Source organism: Micropterus dolomieu, linkage group LG17 (genome assembly GCF_021292245.1).
Source record: "Micropterus dolomieu isolate WLL.071019.BEF.003 ecotype Adirondacks linkage group LG17, ASM2129224v1, whole genome shotgun sequence".
Classification (NCBI taxonomy): domain Eukaryota; kingdom Metazoa; phylum Chordata; class Actinopteri; order Centrarchiformes; family Centrarchidae; genus Micropterus; species Micropterus dolomieu.
Genome location: NC_060166.1, coordinates 31,417,134 through 31,437,879, shown reverse-complemented (window position 1 = coordinate 31,437,879; position 20,746 = coordinate 31,417,134). Strand labels below are relative to the sequence as shown.

Here is a 20,746-nt window from a genome sequence, read left to right as displayed (position 1 = left end):
TCCTAACAGATGCAATAAAGTGTAGTTTTTGAGGGCAATTCGAGGGTCAGTGGAGCTCTGGGGCTTAAGTGCAATTTATACTTCGCCGTCAAATCAACGGCTACGCAGAGGCTACACCGTCGCCTGACGTGCACCTTCTTAGCCCAGAAGTCTTTGAATGGGTTGGGAAGCTTTTGGTGGTGGTTTGCAGGATGGCCACACAGGAGAACTGTAGCAGGCAGAGACACTTCTGCATCATCATTATCATAATTACCAGGGCAAAATTCCTTCTGTTATGTTGTGCAGCTTTCTGAGACATTTTAATGTTCAAAACTTGCTTTCTTACACAGTGTATGCCTTATAAATATGTCAATAATATTGATTCTTTCAACCCAAACATTTGACCAAACAATTTAACTTTTTTTCTTACATAAGAAAGAGGCTGTTTATTTTCTTAACATTTCTGTAGATAACTACTGAAGACCCAACTCCACAGTAGCTCTGTGATTTAGATATTTTGTAGCATTACAAAATAAAAGACAAGCAGAGAAGTAGACCCATATACATCAAGAGAAAACTAGTTAAGCAAATAACATAATTTCAACCTAAAGTGATTGTGATTTGGTATGATGTCAAAACATTTGATATTTCTGCTAGCATATATGTGAAGACTAATAATATTGTTGTCTTTTTTTCAACCCAGCATTCAGTATTTCTAAAGTCCTGTGCGCACGACAAAGAAGTGGACCCTTAAACATGTCTTTGACTTGAAAATTGCAGACTCTGTACAATATGACACAAATTTCCTCTGCCTAATAATGGATATGGTATAAACTGATGCATATTTCCATGTGCAGAGACCGGCGGCTTCTCACAACTCTACAGTGTTTATAGTACTCTCCACTGTTCCATAGACAGCCAGGAGAGTGCGACCGAGGGACTTAAATCAGAACAGGTACCAAGACATTTAAAACAGAAGATCTTTTTATGAGGAGTATTTTTCAAAGAGTTCTCTTAATCAAAGCACTAAATAACTTATTCATAAATGTGTTTGTTTTTTTCTTACATAAATATTCACAGCTTACACCATGTCATTTCCCCCTTGCTGTTTCTCTTGAGGCATCTCCTCCTGCCCTATATCTGTACTAACATCGCCCTCTATCTGCTGGACAGGGCAAGGCTCTGAAAGCTGCTGTTCCTCCTCGAAAATCTTCGAACTTTGGGCTTGTTCTGCTTCCTCCTCCTCCTTCTCCTCCAGATGTTGCCTGTCATCTGGGTCACTCCTTGCTACCTCATCCTCTGTTTGTTCACAGTCCCTGTCCTTCTCTTCAGCTTCTTTCAGACTGGCTGGCTGTCCATATTCAGCTTCCTCTGCTGGGCTGTCGAAAACCTGGTCCATGTCCCCATTTTCTTTTGGGCTGTACAGTTCACATGGGGACAGAGCAGTCCCAAAGGCTCCCGCCTCCTCTCTAGCTGACCTTCTGTGCTGTCTCGTGGGCGGGCGCCTCTTGAATGATAGTCGTGCACGAGTCTGTTTGGAAAAGATGAGTAAGAGCCAGGAGGGAATTTAGATCATGCTTTTTTTTTAAAAAACACAGTTTTAAAAACTTATATCACAGCTAACAGCTAAGAATTGTACTTAATATCAATTAATTTGTATCATCAAGTGATTTCTGGTAACTGTCCATGTCTAATAAGAAAATGCGTGACAGCACTGCACAAAATGGTACCTAGGGACTCTAACTAGGCTAAGGGGATTATGTCTTCAATCCCCCTTGCAGCAGCACTCATGTACTACAGGGGCATTTGCTTCAGCTTATCCAAGGCCTGCTTAAACAGAAGATGCAGGACACCCACTGAGAATCACGGTCAACGGGGACGGGGACCATGTGTCCGGCTGTGATGTCACAGCTCACTCTGCAAATACCGTGAGAAACACTCATGGGGCTCAATGTGACTCAGAACTTGTGCAAAAACCCATGCAAATATATTAAATATAAGAGTACTAACTACTCATAAATGCTTATGTGCTAAACTGATGTGTTATCAGTAAAGAATCTAAAGGGAATATCATAATATAGGCTGAACTGTGTTGTTCTGAAAGTCATGCTCTATAACAGGATAAAGTAAAACCACAAAACTTATCAGGAGATGTTGTAAAAAAAAAAAATAGCTCAGATCTTTTTGTCCTCAAGATTGTCAGCCTAATGCGCAGCTTTGTATGAGTCCATACCTTGTTAATGCTTGGCAGTGGGGTGCCTTCAGGAGGGCTTTCAAAGCTGACGGTATCCTCCTCTTCACTGGACAGATGTGAAGGCCGCAGGGTGGGGCTCAGGGGGCTCAGAGGACTGCAGGGTGGGGTGGGAGACAACGGTGCCGGCTGGAGCTTCACCTCAGGACTCTTGGGTGAAGGCAGCAGAGCAGTGGGTGACAGAGCAAGATTGGCCTGCAGGGTGAAGGAATATCCTGAAGCCTGGACACTATTATCTATTTAGTACATTACAACTTAATTTTAAAAAAGACCTGAATTTATTTTAACTCTAAAATCTAAGATTGTGAGCCAGTGTTAAATTCAACATAAGAGTCACTCTCTCAGGAGGTCTGTGGCTCAGGTCCTGTTTGGTGACCTGAAGTTGCTTAATGTCCGCCCAGAGCCATATTCTTCATATGTTAAAAAATATTTGTAATTTTGTCATCCTGAATGTACATACTGCCATTTTACTATGTTGGTCTATTCTGTACACTAATCATCTATTGCATGTCTGTCTGTCCTGGGAGAGGTATCCCTCTTCTGTTACTCTTCCTGAAGTTTCTTCCATTTGTATCCCTGTTAAAGGGTTTTTTGAGGAAGATTTTCATATCTGAATCAAAGGTCTAAGGACAGAGGGTGTTTGAGGCCCTTGGGGAAAATTTGTGATTTGAGATACTGGGATATGTAAATAAAATTGACTTGACTCTATTAGGCAATATAATAAATAAGTGAACATGGGTATATTATTAAAAATCATATATGTAAAATTGCCATATAAAAGGACACAAGTATTATTCAGGTATACATTTAGGACATTGCACTTGTCACCTTCTACAAGCACATCCTGAAATTCCCTTTAAAGTGTCACAAACAACACCTATATTCAGTAATATTCAGTCTTAGAACTAAACTACATAAAATCTTGTGAGTCCCCCAACCACTGTTCAAGTTCAGAGGAGAGTATCCTACCTGCACTGGGGAGAAGAGGAAGAGAGAGAAGCGGCAGCCCTTTTGTCCCATGGCTGCCCACCGTGTGAACTGCTAACCAAAGGAACGATGGTGGCGAGTTAGAGCCTCACCCCAGGCTGGGTGGCCCAGGATCCCATTAGCTCATTAATCTGAGCCGATTTTGGCATCAGGGGACAAGCCCTTCCCCTTTATCTCAGCATGCAAGCAGCTCTGGCACCACTGTCAACTCAACAGTAGGTGGCAGTAATGCTTTACATATCTCAATCTCCTGATGAATTCTGCCTGTATAATACATCCTCTAATAACAATTCATTGGCTAGCATTTGTTTTGTGTCCTGTTTCCCTCACAAAGTATTAAAATGTTGAAAGGTGCATCTACCTGAAGTTTCTCAATGATGGGGGAGTTCTTCATCTTGATTTTAAAGGGATTTGGGGAGACAATCGTTTTCTGTATGAGAACACAGTCAGACCAATGAGAAGCAATTCACAAAATCATCACAAACCATTTGAAACATGCAAAGTTGATACTGAAATGTTAAGTGATACTTCCATTTGGTTTACAATGTGTATTGTCATTACACAGTATACTGGGACATGTCCAAGTAGTATTAAGACTTAACAATATAAAATAGTATTAAATGAATAAAATAACAAAAAAATACCTTTCTATTCTGCTTGTGATGTATACATTTTTGCTCTTTTGTTGTGCTTTGTGCTTTCAGTTGGCCATAATGCAAATGTAAGTTTGTGTGGTTTGTTTGGTAGTCATTTCACTGATAGAATAACAAGCACAACTTTCCCAGTGTTTGAGGCAGAAAGGAAAAAAGATAAATCAGTGATTTGGCAACAGTACACTGGCTACTGTGATGAAACTGTGAGGTTGCAATGAAATAAACAGTAAACAAATCCTAGTGTGTTTTCTGGAGCTTTCCTTTATATATCAAGGAGACAGCTTTGTAGCACATGGTTTAGTAAAGGAAAAAAATGACTTACATCTGATTCTTCATTTTCATCTTTTTGATTTTGCAACTTTAGGGACGAAGGAGGTCTTCTTCGAAAATGCAACTACAAACAAAAAGGAGGAAGAATTATAATTAAAATTGTAATAACAAGCAGTCCACATGTATTCACATCCACATAACTATGAAAATAAACTATGTACAGAATGCGGAGTACTATTCTTCTAGGCAGACACACTGTGTATTTTTGTGTGGCTACTGTAACATATATTTTAAAAGATACCTCATCATTTGAGGTGGGCATTGGTAGAATATGACCTTTGAACCTTCCAGCCAGCTCAGCCACAGATGGCTTGGATGGAGAATCCTTCTGGAAAAGAAAGACATACAATCTAACTCAGAAATTCACACCAGCCATTCACCATCCACAGAAATGAACCACATCTCAGTCACAGCAAAATTACACTAGTGAAACTGTTAACTGTAAATTTGTAAAAATAACTCGATCCCCTTATCAAATCTGGTATGTTGTTACTCCTGGAAGTGTAAAACAGAATGTCAGTGTTAATGAATGTTATGTTGGCATGACATGCACAAAAACTGAATTTTGTCTTTAGGACAGTGATTTGCTGAACAAAGACAGCTAAAAGAACAATACATTCTCATTGAGCATGGTATCTGCCTTTTTGCAGCTGAGCAAGGAGATGTGAATATATTTTACTCTTCTCAACGGGAAAATACAGATGGGTTGAGAAACAAAGCAGGGAGCTTTCAATGCTGTCCTTGGAGGAACTCATCTCTTCTTCTGCTTGTGAGCATATTTTGGTGGTTTGGACACAGGAAGTGAGCCGCTCTCTCCACAGCTGTTCAGCATCAGTGACAGGAGGGACCTGTCCTTGCAGCCTCACACTGTTATCACTTTGCTTTCAGTCTCTCCCACTATTCCCAAGCTGATTGCTAAACTTGCCTCCTCCGCGCTGTCCTTTCATGACCATTTACTCACTCCACATATCTGTGGCCCAAGTGATAAGTTGGCTGATGGCTGCAGGCTGGAATGTGCACAGACGTAAGCCTAGAAAACAACACTCCACTATTATTCTGTGTTCCAGGTTTTAGACATTTGGACTGTGAATGGGTCGAGCCATTTGTTCACAACATGACGGCAGCCTGAGCTGTGCTAGAACTGTGCAGATTCTCATGCATCACGTCGCCATTTAATGATTTGCATTGTACAATCACTGCTTGTGGTGCTCCTCCCTTTCTCTTTCTGACTTTCATACCACATCTCAGTTCCATCTACTTTTATTGACCACTAAAAAGCTCATGCCTCTCCTCAGCTGCCAATTCTGTCACTGGGTGTGTCCTCTCAGTTCTCTCCGTTTCTGCACAGTCTGAGCCGAGTCCCATGGAAACATGGATCTCCCAAGCTTCACAGATACACACATTCCACATTTTAATCACACACTTTATTTTCCTTTCACCCCCTTGTTCTCAACATGACCTCACCACCTTGCTTCCTCCACCCAAATGTATTACAGCATCAGCTAACCCTGCAGAGCCTCTGTTAATGCTTCTCTGTGCCGCCTCTGTGTCCTAATCCACATCCCAACCCTTTTCCTGAGTTCTTTTTTCTCATCCGTGATAAATAGTAATCACCAGGGACCACCCACCCTCCACACCATTATTTTGTAACCTCTAATTGTTTAACCCTTTCCTCCTCCTTCAAAAACAAACACCTCCTTCAGAGAACAATCTCTAGTCACAACAGTGCAGGCAAAGGAAGTGGGGCTTTGTTTGTTTAAATCGCTGCTCAGATGCTGAAGAAAGAAAATCAAAGTTTCAGTTTTTCTATTGTCCAACTTTATTTAAAAGACACACAGGAGATAACCCCATAAAAAATACATATAAAATCAATAATTTCTTTGGTCTTTCCAATGAGTTAATTCTATTTCTGATAATTGTTTTTAGAAAGTTATTTTGCAAAAAACATTTTCTTTCTGATTCTATGTTAAGGGTGACCTCTGCACTCTTAATGTTAATGTTGAGAATGGATCTCGGGCATGTAGAGCAAAGATTATATTTTCCATATTTTGATTATTTTATAAATGATTGGTTACTGGCAAAAGTGACTTCAATAAAATGTGAGACATATATGAAGATGTAAAAGGCTTCTGTAGCATTAACTATCCAACAACTTTCTAGTTTTAGAAGAAGTAATTTCAGACCCATTAATATCCTTCCATGTGTCTTTTCACAGCATGCCCTTATCTTTAATAAGCTTCTTCATGCAGAATGAAAATAACGTCAGACTCAATGCAAATACATCTCTGACTTAAAATACACTGACCATGTATACAGTGAGTATATAAGGTGACCGATGCAGTATTCATGTTTAAAATAAAAATGTTGTAGAAAGTATCCAAACTTCCACTGTTATTTTAGAACTACAATCTAGCACACTTTCTTGTAAGCTTTCGCTTGCTGCTATGAACCTTTTACAGAAGCATTGTCAGCAGGTATATGCAAAATGTATAATATGTATATACTGTAAAGTATAAAAATCTTGAACTAACTTTTAGTGTAATAATTTGCCTGTTTGTCTTTTATTTGAAAATGTTCATGTAAATGTTGTTTTCTCTCAGTTAATCTCAAATTGTTTCACTAACTGCGTCATTGAGATGAAAAAAAGAAACACATTACTTCATTAAGCAATTCAAGGATTCTGGTTGGCTACAAGTATTGCACATGGTAAACTCAGCTGGGACCCCAAGCTCTGTGGAAGAGTGGGAAACTTTGCTTCACTGCAGTAGAGCAAGGCAAACTATTTCTGGGGCTCTAGGCCTGGGAAAAAGCCCTGGAGCTATGTAGGCAGTCTGGATCATGGCTCTGTAACCCCTCAGTTCCTAAGAGAGAGTGTCCCTGGATATGCTAGACCACATCTGAAACATACTGTAATCTAGCATAGATCAATTGAGCAAGTCTAAACAAGGAAAGGGTGAAAAAAAAGCTCCTTAAAGCGGTGCCTTACCCATGTGATTAAAGTATTTCCAAAAACGGGCCTGGGTCAACGCTAAAAAGAAACAAGCTATTTCTGAACTTCCCTGGAAACAGCTCCTTTAGATGTTACTTGCTTTACTGTTACAAATACACTACAAACTTAATAAACGAATAAATTAATTTACTCGTTTGAATCCCTAGGCCAGTTGGGAAAATATGGTGCAGTCAATGCTGATACAACAAATCTTTTCTTAGATTGTTTTTCCTCCCCAGGAACTCATGGAGCCTCTGTAGGTGCCATGGACAGCCTGCAGCCCAGCGAACACTGAGGTACTTTGAGTAATGCAGTGGAGCTGCTGAGCAGAGTGGCAAACAATTTAAGAAAAAGAGCATAGACTGATCACACATTTTCCTAAATTTTAGGACTTGTTTTGTGAATGTTTCAAACTTCAGATTGTAATCCAAAACTCTAAATTGCAGCTTGAGAAGAGTCAGTTCAGTTACTGTACCTTAAATAAATATCTAATTTATTGTTTGATGTGTTAATTACCAAGAATGCGAAATTAGCAGTGCAGTGTATTGTAGGGTTAGGTAGTTTTCCGTCAAAACCAACATTTAAATTAACACTGTATACCATACTGTATGCCATACTGTTTAGTGTAATGTATTCTGATGACCTCCAATATCTCTTCCACAGTACACATGACCACACCTGAAAACCCTCTATAAAAGACTGTGGTTTTCAGTGTGAATGTGAAGCGGAGTGTTGCAGGAAAAGTGTGTGCATCCTTAGTGAGCTGTGTTTGGATAAGCAGAGGTTAATCCAAAACAGTGTCTTAATTTTCAGGCGGTGGATGGAGACACGAGGTTTACTGTATGACCGGCAGATGTTTGGAAAGAGAACACAGAGACAAACAGATCACACAATGCCTGCTATTGTCTGTTCCTGTGATTCCTATTTCCAGAGGCAGGTCAGAAGAAGCACATGATATTGTCTCAGTAAATCCTAACATATCTGCTTGATAGAACAGCGGCGGTCAGAGAGCAACAGGCCATGTAATCTACCGTGGAGCTGATAAAGATGATGTCTGGCTCTTTAATCCTTCTTTAGCAATAACTCTGCCTTTTTAAATTCTCAATCCTCACAAGCTCTCGCTGGTGAGCCCAACGCTGTGGAAATCTGTCAGTGAAGACAAATAAAGCACACCAAAGAACAGCTGTTCAGCAAGATCTTGCTTAATAAGCTCTCCAAGCGTAATGGCTTCAGTTTGAGTCTGCAGACTTTGTTTTCACAAGTCAGCGTGTTCTGCCAGGGGGAAAACCACCACAGTGAACAGCTCCCTTCTGCCTACACTTGTTAAGTGGTAAGAGAGCAGACAGGCACCTTTTCGCTCGCCGCCTTTCCAGGAAAACATGATGTGTTTTTGGACCTGACATCATCTGAATATCTCACTTTTCCACTGCCCTCACTGGCACTGTGTTTGTGTGTTTTCATGTGTTGTGTGTGTGTGTGTAGAAGTACATTACAAAGACCCTCAACCAGAGGGGTGAGGTCAATGAATCTATAAGCCATTGCTGCCGTTGTCTCAAGGGAAATGGGAGGTACTTCAGACACAGACTTAGCACTGTGAACACAGGGTATGGAAACAAATGTGAAATAAAATAATAAGCATGCAGTGAGAAGGAATATAATTCCAGATGACCTGGTAACAGAAAGCTGCTGATAAAGTTATATTGCTCAAGAAAAATGTGTCTTTTTCTTAAATGTGATAAATGCAACAACAAACAAGTCAAGACCCCTATAAGCTTTAAAGATATGCTATTTAAATGCAATTTGACTGGCAAATTCTGAAGATATGAGAACAGATGACAGGCCTGTTCATGGAATGCACCGTGATACTTCAATATGATAACTACAGTGGTCCGTATAAGATATTCTCAACTGTTGTGCAATGAGAAGGCGGGTTATGAAGAGTGAATGATGAGTTAGAAAAGATATCACAACATTTAAACACCTCACAGCAGACAGTCCTTCCCCCAAATGTTTGAGCATGAGTAAGAAAACTTTGATACAAGCATCTGTTGGGGATTCTACATGGTGTCCTGGTATTCTCATCCACTCTGATCCAGCAATTACAACAACAAAAACCATCTGGACAGTGAATCAGATAGTTGACATGGAGGCTGAGTAGCACTGACTTCATTCAGTGAAGCCCTGCACCTTCCCCACAACAACGTTGTGTGGCTCCTGCAGAGATCCAATGCCACTGGGTTTGACATCCATTCATCCATGACAGACTTGGGACATTGCATACTTTAGGATCAAATAATCTGCTGCATTGTGGGAATGGGGAGTGACACATGTGGATGGTCTTGGTCTTCATTTAAGAGAGTGATGGAGTGCCACTCTGGATAGATTCAGTGGTGGAAAGTACATTTCTAGGGTATTTTGCACACTACATGTAATTAATAATTAATATTAATTAAGTTTACATATAATTAATATGATGAGTTTAGAAAATCTGATGCTGAAGCTACCCACCAGTTTTAAGTAATAATGTAGTCATTTAACACTCGAAAAGTGACCATAAGGAGTAGTTTTACTTTTGATACTTGCATTCGTTTAGTTAGTTACATTTCTGTCCTTTTCTACATGCAGGAGCTTTACTTGCAATAGAGTAGTTTTACACAATAATGTTGTTGCTCTTACTTAAGAAAAGGATCTGGTTAGATTAGTAGGGATGCATCGAAATTAAAATTCTTCCCCGAAACCGAAAATTCCTGGCCGAAACTGAAAATTCTTGGCCGAAACTGAAACCGAATATAATGATGAACTTTACCGAACAAGTTATTTTTACATTCTTTTCAATTTATTTTGCCAATTTTTTTTTAACCGTTGCATAAATTCAGCGGTCAAAATGTGCTTTTTACTCATTGTTTCTCCCAGAATTTGGAGAGACTATGGTGGTTACATGTCCATTTACTTTAAATGGACACATGTAATATGTTTTATACTTTCTGTGAATATAATCCAATTAATCTTATTTCCATCCTGTTTAGACAGCTTATTTTGAAAACCAGACACGTGTATCCCCACGCTAAATTCATCAAGTCCGACCCAATTTGATAAATAATATTGCAAGCGGTTCTCGTATCGAGTAACATGAAGACTTCACAGGCTCTCTTCAGGTAGGACTCTCATACTGCAATACTTGTCTTTGTAAAGAGAGAAAATGACAGGATAAAGTTTCTGCCATTTCAGTGGATTTACCATAAGGTCACAGGTCACAGTACAGTTTAAAAGCCACTCTACTGACTTGTGGACTTGTGTTTCTCTATTCTGATACTTAATTTTTTTGGTTTCAGCCAGCAGTTAATGTTAATTAGATTTTATACCTGGTCCTTCCAAAAGATGAATTTGTTTAGAACATGTCCAAACTTGCAGTGTGCACCTGCCTCACCATTTTTCATTGTATTGTCAGTGTAAACATTAAACAATGATGCACAGAAATCATAAATATTTAGAATTTAGATTACATTGTTACAAATACTAACAACAGCGGCTTAAAAGGGCCATGGGTACCTTTCAGTGGCCTCTAGCAGTGAGGTTTCAGATTGCAACCACTCTTCACAAGTGTGTGCTCATGCGCGTGCTTGAACTAATGAGCGAGCCAAAACAGAGACCGACACACAAAATGCTGGACAATAATTTTTACCAGCTTGACATAGAACTAATCCATGCTCGTTGCATGATAATGTTAAATTGACTGCATTTAGCCGACTGCTGTTCAATAACCATTTGTGTATCTTACAGCAAAGAGCTTCAGCAATGTCAGCATAACTAAATTTATTGTTTGATAATAAAAACGGTTAGTGAGCTAGACTGAAGTTATGGCAACAGAGACGGGCTTAGAAGCTGTGTTCATGAGTATCAGTAAAAAACAACAATAAATCTAAATTGAATGTTACGAAGCAAACAACGCCAGGTACATGGTAATTTAGCTAGCTGCCTCTGCCTTGCATCACTATTGGTATTACAAACAGGCTAAAATTAACACTTTGACATAATAACGTTACCAATGTTACCTAATGAAGTAACGTGGCAAGCCATTCAACTGTAGTATTTTGCAATGGACGTTAGCAATTAGTCGGCATTAGCTAGGTTGTTTTTTTGTGTTAGCAGACTCCATTTCATTAAGAGGCTCAGGCGCACATGAATGTCACAGCCTATGTAAACCAATGGATTTCGCTCAAAAGCCGACCCAATGTCTTCCCATTGGAAGCAGTGTAGTAGTTGTTCCAAGCGACTGAGAAAGGAGCTGTGTGGTTCATTTTTATGTGAGGTTACAACCCATTCACAAATGGCAATAAAAATTATTAATTTTATTAAAAACTACATATAGCCCGTTTAAGTAAAAATGCAAAACTTGACTATAAAGTCCAGCCTGCATGTATCTCACATTTGTAGATTTTATAATCTACTGACTAAACATGTTTGACAATCTGCAGATGTCTGAGGCAGCTTAAGGCCTGACTCAGGCTGCCTGTCTGACCGGATCAAACCTAGCCAGCTTTGATGACAGTAACATGTACTGCCTCAAGTCGGTTCTGACATGACAATTTTGTCTGAGATCTCAAAAACTTGTCCGGAACAAACTAAACTGGGACTGAGAGGTTGTGAACTGTGGCTGAAAGCTGAAATCAGCATTATTTTAAAGAATTTCTTTCCTTCTCATGTCTTCTTAAAGCCACAAGTGTTTTTCTTTCACAGATCACAGTTACCTTCTTACTATCTTCAGTGTAGTTCCCACCCTGGCTATCTCTCTTCAACATGCACTTCTTCAGACTGAAAGTCAGAGGGGCAGCGTCTGACACAACCTGATCCCTAATAGCAGCACTCAGCTTGAGGGCCCATAATGGCAGAAAAAATAACAATGTTAAAGAAAAGAACAACCCCTCTGCAATAAAAAGCATTTGAAGCAACTAAGAGATAAGAATGCTTTACAAAGGTACAAATATCCTCCAACAAGTCAAGCTTCCAAACAACTATACACAGTGAGCAGCTTATTTTTTAAGCAATAATATCCTGTTTGTAAGAGCCTGCTGAAAATGTTCCAGCTGATACTGTATATCATCACTTTCAGGGCACACAGCACTGCAGAACCAAATTAAAGTTACTAGTTTGAGTTTCAATGAGACCTATAAACAGTTTTCTTTACATTCAATGTTTGTCAGCCAAAACACTGTGTATTCTTCAGGCCTAACAAAACTGAGCAAAATTTGCTAAGCCATATTTTGAATGTCTTGAAACCCGCATTGACCACAAGTCTTCTTCTCCTCATCTTTAATTTGCGCATTGCACATTTTGCGACAAAGTTTATACATTAATTGTCGACTGTCATTAATGCCCGCTGCACCACAATCACCTCACTAGTTCTTAGCATTTGCATCCTCATCTGGGTGCTAATAGAACATGAGGTAATATTCAAAGCATTTCTGAAGAGTGCTATAATGGTCAAAATCTCCAAAAGGAATTTAAGTTACTTTCATGATGAGGGTTGCCTAACTCACATGGCAACGACAGTTAATATTGCCTAAAAGTTATATTATCACCAGGGAAACTAAATATGTTGTGAAACAGAGAAGGCAAAGTGCAGTAACTATAGGGAAAATATGAAGATTCTGCAAAATTATGAACTTCCTGCTGATTTTGCAATTTCAACATTTTTGGTGTTAGAAACGCCTGGTTTCAAAAGACAATTGAGTTCAAATAAATGCACAGAAAGTAGAAAACATGCTAAAGATACAATATTAGAGAAAGCTGATGTGGTTAGCAGGATGTTCTAAAAACAGGAAGCATCAGTAGAATCTGAGTTTTTGTAATCACATGAGATGCTAGTGGTTTGTCCTATCATTACTATGTGCTCTTCATCTAGCGCATCTTATCGTGGCTCAGAAGCCCTGTAATCACAGGATGTTAATGAATTGTATAAGCCATACAATCAGGAAACATTTATACATTTTATGCACACTCCACTGTGTGGTGTGATCTGAACAGGGATCCAACCATAACAGCATTGTGACTTAGAAAACGGGCTAAAGTTTCATAGGCTTTTCTTGATGCTGATACTTTACATTCCACTGAGCTTCACGGTCAGTTTGGTGTCTGTTTTATGTTCAGGACAGAGTGAACCATTCATACAGCACTCAAACGCATACAGCCTCAGCAAACACCTAAAACTGCATCTGTCACTGATAATGTCCAGTTCTGACAAGCTCTGAACATAATACCAGTGTCTTTCACGCTTTGTGCAAGGATGCTACAGTACTCAATTATTTTACCGTGACACACAGGTTCTAGTGATAGTTGACTGTAGGGCAAGCATTAGTTGTAGTATAAGTAGTACGGGTAGAAGTATTGGTTCATACAAAAACAAACATTGATAGTGTGACAGTATTTAAATGACATACTGCTACAAAGCAAAAGGGGAAAAAATTAACTCATTAGCAAATGTCTGGCTGGTACAGACCAAGTACCAGTGTTATTGGTCTCTTAACTTTACTATGGATTACATAATAAATGTGCACACCATATGGTTGGCAAGACAATCCCAAAAACTCACCCCTCCAGCTGTGGTGTTGTTTTTCCATCAAAGGAATACCACCACTCCCCACCCCACAACTCAACACATACAGTACAAATCTTCAGGTGCATGCACAAACACACACACACAAGTGCACATTTTTTTTTCATTTTGTCTACTATAGCTTGACATTTCGATACATAAACACAAATCTTTTTGCATGCATTAATCTAATTTTGCAGTTGATGTAAATCAATGTGTGCAAACATGAAAGAGTCCCATTCCCAAAAGCTAACATCTGGGAGAACTGATCCATTTTACCAAAATTCATTTTAGGTGTCAGATTGTTTACAGGTTGGAATTATCAGCAACTAGCAATTATCAGGGAAGTGATCAATCAAAAATTCAGAACAAAACTCAAATTTTGACATCAACAACAGCAACAATCTCTTACACAACCAGCTGACAAATTTACTCACTTTAGTGATGTGGCAAGACTCAATAACCATTGCTTTGCTGTCATCAATGGGTGCAGACCACAATGAATTTGCAGAAAACTACTGACGATGACTGTCTGAATTATCTGAAATATCAAACACCTGAACTTGACTGGACCAAGTTTTACTTTAAGACTGGAAAATCAAAGTGGCTACCATGAAGTGTCACATTGTACCTAAAAGCATCAACAGAAATCCAATCCTGAATACATTTGAGGTGAGAAATCAACTATGAAATAGGTGAGCAATGTTTACATTTATAACAGTACCTTGGTTAGCTCAAGATCATCAAGATTCAGTTTAAACTTACTTTACAGCACTGCTCATTGTCACCAACCTCTAAAAATCACTTGCTAGACTAATAGCTTGTACTGAAAACTGTGCTTGTGAGATTTGGGCTGGGCTCCCAAATAACAGTTTTCACTATTAATATATTTTTCTGTCAAAACAGGTTTATCTCACAAAAACTGTGGCTATTATGTATAAGAAAAATATTGTTTAAAGCTCCCCTTTATCTTTTTACCATTCTTTCATCTTTTCCTAATATGGGAACAGGGAAAGAAGAATAAGATCTTAATCTGAACTGAACTGGCTTAACTTAAAGCTGAACTGGCCTCAAGTATTACGGAGTGCTAAAGTTGAGTGGTGTAAGTATGTGAGAGTATGTTTGTGGTAAATTACTAGTGTGCTCTCTCACATGCTGTGGGGGGAGAAATGGGTGTTTCTCTTCCTATTTGCCACATGGCATTAAATACTTGAAAATTATGTTAAAAGGCTGAGGGAACAGCTTGTTATGCAGGGAAGAGGCCACAAACCTGTGAGCAAACCCCACAAGTAAAAAAATATGTTGTAGACCTTGGACAGACCACCTATAGGACAGTTTGGCCTTTGACAAGAGAAATAAGGGCTTGTCAGCTGAGGGTCCAATGAGTGGGAAATTACTAATAATTAAAAAAAAATCCAGTTGACTAACGCCATTTACCCCACATATTTATCAGCACATAAAGCTCATGACAGATGTTCCGTCAGTTCCTCTTCCTCTCATACTGTGGTTTCTCGTTATGCAGTCTACCACAAACCTACTTTCAAACCAACTCAACCTGAAGCTCAAACATACTGAGCCAAAGAGGCACCAGAGACAAAAATCCTGTTGCTTTTGTTGAATCTATATGTTGAGGTGTGTGTATGTGCGCTAACAGAACAACTACAACCCCAGGAAAGAGAAGTACCATTACATAAATCAAATATCACGTGCAACTAGTCTATTAAAGTTCATAATACATAACATATATTGTTCGTTTGTCAATTTTTATAGTGATGAGTAGCCAACAAAACTAAGCGTGGATATAATACTCTATACTGACACAAACGCAATATTATTTTGAGTAAATTGCACAGACAGGGCCTAGTCCCTACAGAAATATCACAGTAATAACACAGACCATTAAAAAAACCGTAAAGTCACTCACTGGGCTCCTATGATGTAATGTTTTAATTTCAACCACACATGGCTACACAAAACCACATAAATGTTAAAAACATCTGTTCAAGTGGCTTAAACGTACAGGCTACAAAAGAAAACTGCGCTCTGAGTCTTAGAGTTGTTACCTCCATCCTGGGGAATGTGCCAAAGATCGTTCCCTCCTGCTTTTTTCCTGTTTTTTCGGCCACTTGGAGCAAACTGCCTGCTAGTTGTGATAACAGTGAAGTGAGCAACGGGGCCAGAGAGGATCTCTGTGTTTATATCTGGAGCCAAATCTGCCTCATGCACAAGGAGGAGGAGTGGACAACTTTTACGCACAGTTGGCTCCCTCAGCGCTGTCAAGTCAGACAGGTTTAAAGAAAAATACTACTTCTGTTAGACTTTCAAAATAAAACACACCTTTTGGCGGTTTTTCAACACACTGATTCTGTTTTCTCTGAGAGTAGAGAAAATTGAATGTTTGTATTGAATTATCATCATGGGCGACATACAAATGCCTTTGTTTCATCATTGCATTGATACAGTGATATTACATCTCATTTATAAGTCTACATATCTGTCCTTGCTAATACATTAATTTAAGTGGGGCAAAGCATGCTGTTTCCTAAGTCAAATCATTTACAAAACGTACCTATCAGTTTACCAATTAACCTATGCTGCACTGCAGGCCAAGCTCTTTTTACTGCTGGTCACATCCAGCCACCAAGTCATTTGTCTTTGCCAGATGATTGAAAACACCTGCTGTGACATCAGTGATCAAAATGTGGCCAGATGGGCAACATTTTGAAAGTTTCAATCCACAGTCTGTAGTGTAGCAGCAGTATTCTGCCCAGTGTAAAGTTAAGGTTTAAAAGGTGCTTATACACATTTGTACTTTTATTTTGAAGGCAGACCCTTCTAACATCTGACTGTCTCTGTCTTGACTCAGCTATGTGAGGTTGGGCATCTACAACAGTTGGGATAATTGTGCTGTGCATAGGAAACCAATTGGGGTTGAGTTTAGCTATTTAGCTGGGCCACCCGCAGTATGTCCATCCTAATAAAGATCTTTTTAATGTTCCCATTAGCACTTGTGTGCCTGTGGCAACTACAGTAATGGTTGATGAATATCAATCTTTCGTATTCTATGGTATCATTATAATCATCCTGCAGTTTCTGCAGGGTCTCTAAAACTAAATATGACTAGACTAACTTAAAACAGATCAACATCTACATCTTCAGTATCATACTGGATGAATGAATTACAGTAATGCCTGGACCACAGACTTTAGGATTTTCATTAGGTGTGCATGTCTGAAATGCCTGCAGTTGAAGCCTCCCCTCCTCCTGCAACTAGTTTATCATGTGCAGAACTAAGAAGAGTTTGCTTTCACCGTTGCACATTTCCAATGATGCTTGTTCTCTTCTGAATGTTCTGCATTCCTGTGATGCACGTCCAGGGAATTTCTAGCATTAGCTTTTGTGTCAATTACTCTCATTTTGAGTTTTCATGTAAGCATGAAAGATCTGAGGGTAACTCTGTCGTCCTGCTTGGTACCAGAAGGAAGGAGAGTCAGTCACTACACTAGTTTGTGTAAATGTAAAGAAGCCATAATGGATTGGTTTCTAACTCAACAACAACACATCACACAACTACAAGCAAGGCTGTTTCTCCTGATGGTATACTCACCATACAATATTCCTTACAATACCTTGCTCCATGTCACAGAGAGAAATAACAGTTTTGTTATATTCCTTAAGTTTGTCAAATTAACTGCACAATCTGCTAAAAATGCATCCTGTCCCATCATCAGCATAACCTGACATGTTTATTTTACATCACTTACATCTTTTGGTTTAGATTTTAGATGTATATCTTTCTCTCTCTCCCTCTCTCTCTGAGTAGGCCTGAACACTGCTCATGAACAAACATTTAACAGATACCAAGTAGATATAAATTAGCCTCCAAATTGCAGGGAACTCTACAAATTTAGAGGCAGAAACAGGTCATTGACACTTCTGTGTGGAACATGGTTCATTAAACAATGGAAAGTGTTTACTAAACACTTTAGAAGACAAGGTGATTAGTGCTTTATAAATTAAGCTCATTATCATTACTACCATTAAAGGCATTTGAAAGCACTGTGGGAGTGCCTGGTGGTTTGTAAAAGGCAAAGACACATTTGTGTTTGTTGTCTTACTGTCACCCAGCTGTGACAACAAGATCGCAGTAAAAGTGAGGTGGCACTGGCACATGTCTGGCTCTTTGTGGCAGAGAGACATGACTGCCATTAGTTGAGCTAGATTAACCATTTCAGGATTTTCTATTTACACACGATAAGTGGCCTCGCACTTGCAAATAGGTGGTCACCAAATTTCCTGGGCTCTCCATTATAGCAGCATTCACAGCCAATACTGGCCATGTTACAGATAATTGACCTCACAGGCAGCTTCTAGTGGCAAAAGCTTAGGGTTTTGGTGGAGGAGAGACAAAGTGATGGCACCAGAGCCCATGAGGAGAGCAGTCTGGCTTTACAAACCAGCAAAGCTGAAGACTTTCTTGAAAGAGTTTTCCTGCACAACGCTCACCTAAATAACCTAAATTTTAATATAGGTTCCTGTGGCCACACGCATGAATCAGCCGGCACAGGGAGACAAATAGAAAGTGAATGTGTTGCTGATAATTTGTGGAAATGGGCTGAAGGGCGAAGCTGATAAAGAATTCTTACAGAGAGAAGTAAGAACTAGAAGCTTTTAAGTAAAAGAGCAGTGTTTTTGTAGTTTAAAGCAATGTTTGATCACAGTAAAAGTTTGATAATACTGTAATATTTCCTTACACATGCAGACACACACAGGAAGTCTCTCCTGACAGCAGTAGTCTTTGGCTCCCCCCTTTGGTGAAAAAGACTTAATTCTGAAATGATTTTGGCCTGTGGACCTGTGTCAGAAAACGAGATTAATGTAAAAAAAAGAAGAAAGAAAGATATTTTAAATCCCTGTGTAAATCCATGTAGTTTCTGCCAATTCAGTACATTCCATAAGCACCTGTCCTGTTTGTGAGTTAGTATTAAATGAAGTTATTTTATCTCTGAAGTCATATTTCTTTAACAATACATAAACAATCATAAAACACTTTTAAATTACATTGAGGCAGACTCAGCCATCCAAACACTGCTTGAAAAAGTGATTTAAAACGTTTTGTAAATGAATTAAGTACATTTTCATCTCAGTTGCTTAATAACAGGCCTTGAGACGAGAGAAACAGCTGCAGAAATATAATCTCATTGTAGTAATTTTTTTAAATAATTATATTTTTGCGCTGGAATTTCAGTCTGCAGGAGCTTAGGAAATCACATTTTATCCATTAGTCATCCAATTGTTTTAATAACTCAAATAAATGACTCCCTACATAGCAGATCCATGAGCGGTATGTGTAATATATTGCTAATAGAGTAGAAGTCATGGCCTCAAAGTCAAAACAAACAAACAAAGTGTATGTATATTTCTAAAGCTGAATGATTTGAGGTGGTGTGAAGAAGGCCTGAGGGAGGTGTTGACAGCTCTGGACGAGCTGCTCGCAGACACTCTTTTTATTATCACTAATCACCAAATCACCAACAGAGGAGTCGTGCTGCTTGCCTATCTTTCTCCAGGTGATGGCAGAATGGTCTGTGCGATATAAGCTTTTACCCACTGCTTCAGCTCCTCTGGCAGAGATGAATGGCTCAATGAAAAAAGTGTCATGAGGATGAGTCAGTCCAAGGCGACTTTGTCTCTTTATATTTGTTCAAACCAAGGCCCGATGATTCATGGGCAAAATCACGACAGTTCCTTTTAAAGAGCAAGATGAATGGGAGACAGAACATGGAAAACTCTAGCTTTATTTTGGGATTAGACATTGTTCAGGTTAAAAATACATAACTTTCCTGCCAGAGTGCATGAGATAGAGAAGTGTACAATTTCAAATCCAAAACTCAACATCAAAGAAGAATTGTACAATGGTGTCAAGATTATGCAAGTGGAAGCAATAAAAGCCGTAAGCTCTGCCGCTGCTGACAACCTAATATCTTTTTATCCTCTTTGAAATGCACTTAGAGCAGCCATTACTTTGAATATGGTGATGCAGGGACATTGGCTGCCAGCGTAAATCTAAGTCAGACCCCAGGTAATATAATAGTCGTGTCAGATTACATGTGATGGCTGGCACGTGCACAGCCCTAAAACCTCAGGCCTCAGGTGGCCTGTGTAATACACACACAGACATCAACTGCCCCATTTTCAAATTAATCTGCTTTTATTAAGTTTATGTTTTACCTATCCACTGGAGAGATGGTACACAGTACTGCAAACCATTACAGACATACACCAACACCAGAAAACTCAATTTCAGATCCCAACAACTAAACATTTAGTTTCCTTGTTTTGTTTTTATTGATTTATGAGAACAACCACCAAATAGTATAAAAACAATTATTCACCAAACACTGAAATTCACTCTTATATAACAGAATGTACATCATAAATGAACAGTCATTTCAAATGTGGCAAATGTCATCTGTTATTAACAAAGAGGGATCAGTTATTAATCAGTGCTGTAGATTGGTAATTGTGAAGTGAAATGGTGCATGTGTTCAATAAGTGCTAACACCAAGCAATGTACACGATGTAGAGGTAAATACTTTTGCATAACATTTAAACAGGAAAATATAAATTACAATTTTTCCTCTTGGAATCCACTGAATAACTATGTATATTTTGAAAAAAAAATTAAATGTGACATGGCTGAAAATCCTGTGACATGGCTGAAAATCCAGTCTCTAAAAAACAAAATACCACTGAGTAATGGTACATTTGATTTTGCACTTAAGTGCAGTGGGGCTGTTTTCCCCGTCAAAGATGAAATGAAACAAACTTTCCCCCTCTACACATCTTCAACAAGTTTCCTCTTTAGCTACAACTCCTTAACTGTAAAAAAGCCTGCACACTCTCCCTGGGTGATGAAGTCAAACAATCCCATCAAAACACTGCTCAGAGTGTGCTGAGGCCCC

At 39.0% G+C, this 20,746-nt stretch overlaps 1 protein-coding gene across 4 annotated transcripts; it reads right to left on the bottom strand.

Moving 5' to 3' along the window:
- Nucleotides 1-272: 272 nt before the first annotated feature.
- On the bottom strand, nucleotides 273-15,997 carry zgc:153184 (uncharacterized protein LOC751652 homolog). 4 transcript variants are annotated; one of them, XM_046074243.1, is made up of 7 exons: nucleotides 15,845-15,997; nucleotides 4,442-4,528; nucleotides 4,193-4,264; nucleotides 3,579-3,647; nucleotides 3,200-3,268; nucleotides 2,213-2,425; nucleotides 273-1,510 (listed from the first exon to the last, which is right to left on the bottom strand). In XM_046074243.1, the coding sequence occupies exons 1-7, from the start codon at nucleotides 15,848-15,850 to the stop codon at nucleotides 1,061-1,063; spliced, it is 966 nt and encodes a 321-aa protein (XP_045930199.1). In that variant the 5' UTR covers nucleotides 15,851-15,997; the 3' UTR covers nucleotides 273-1,060. The 4 variants fall into 4 exon arrangements, with proteins under 4 accessions (XP_045930199.1, XP_045930200.1, XP_045930202.1 ...); XM_046074244.1 differs by having other exon boundaries at nucleotides 4,442-4,525; nucleotides 15,845-15,974; XM_046074246.1 differs by having other exon boundaries at nucleotides 4,477-4,528; nucleotides 15,845-15,968.
- Nucleotides 15,998-20,746: the final 4,749 nt, after the last annotated feature.

Coding starts and splice junctions, on each gene's coding strand:
- zgc:153184 (XM_046074243.1), bottom strand. Junction 3,648..4,192: donor ATGAAAATGAAGAATCAGAT/GTAAGTCATTTT, acceptor GTTCTCATACAG/AAAACGATTGTCTCCCCAAA. Junction 3,269..3,578: donor CCATCATTGAGAAACTTCAG/GTAGATGCACCT, acceptor TTTGGTTAGCAG/TTCACACGGTGGGCAGCCAT.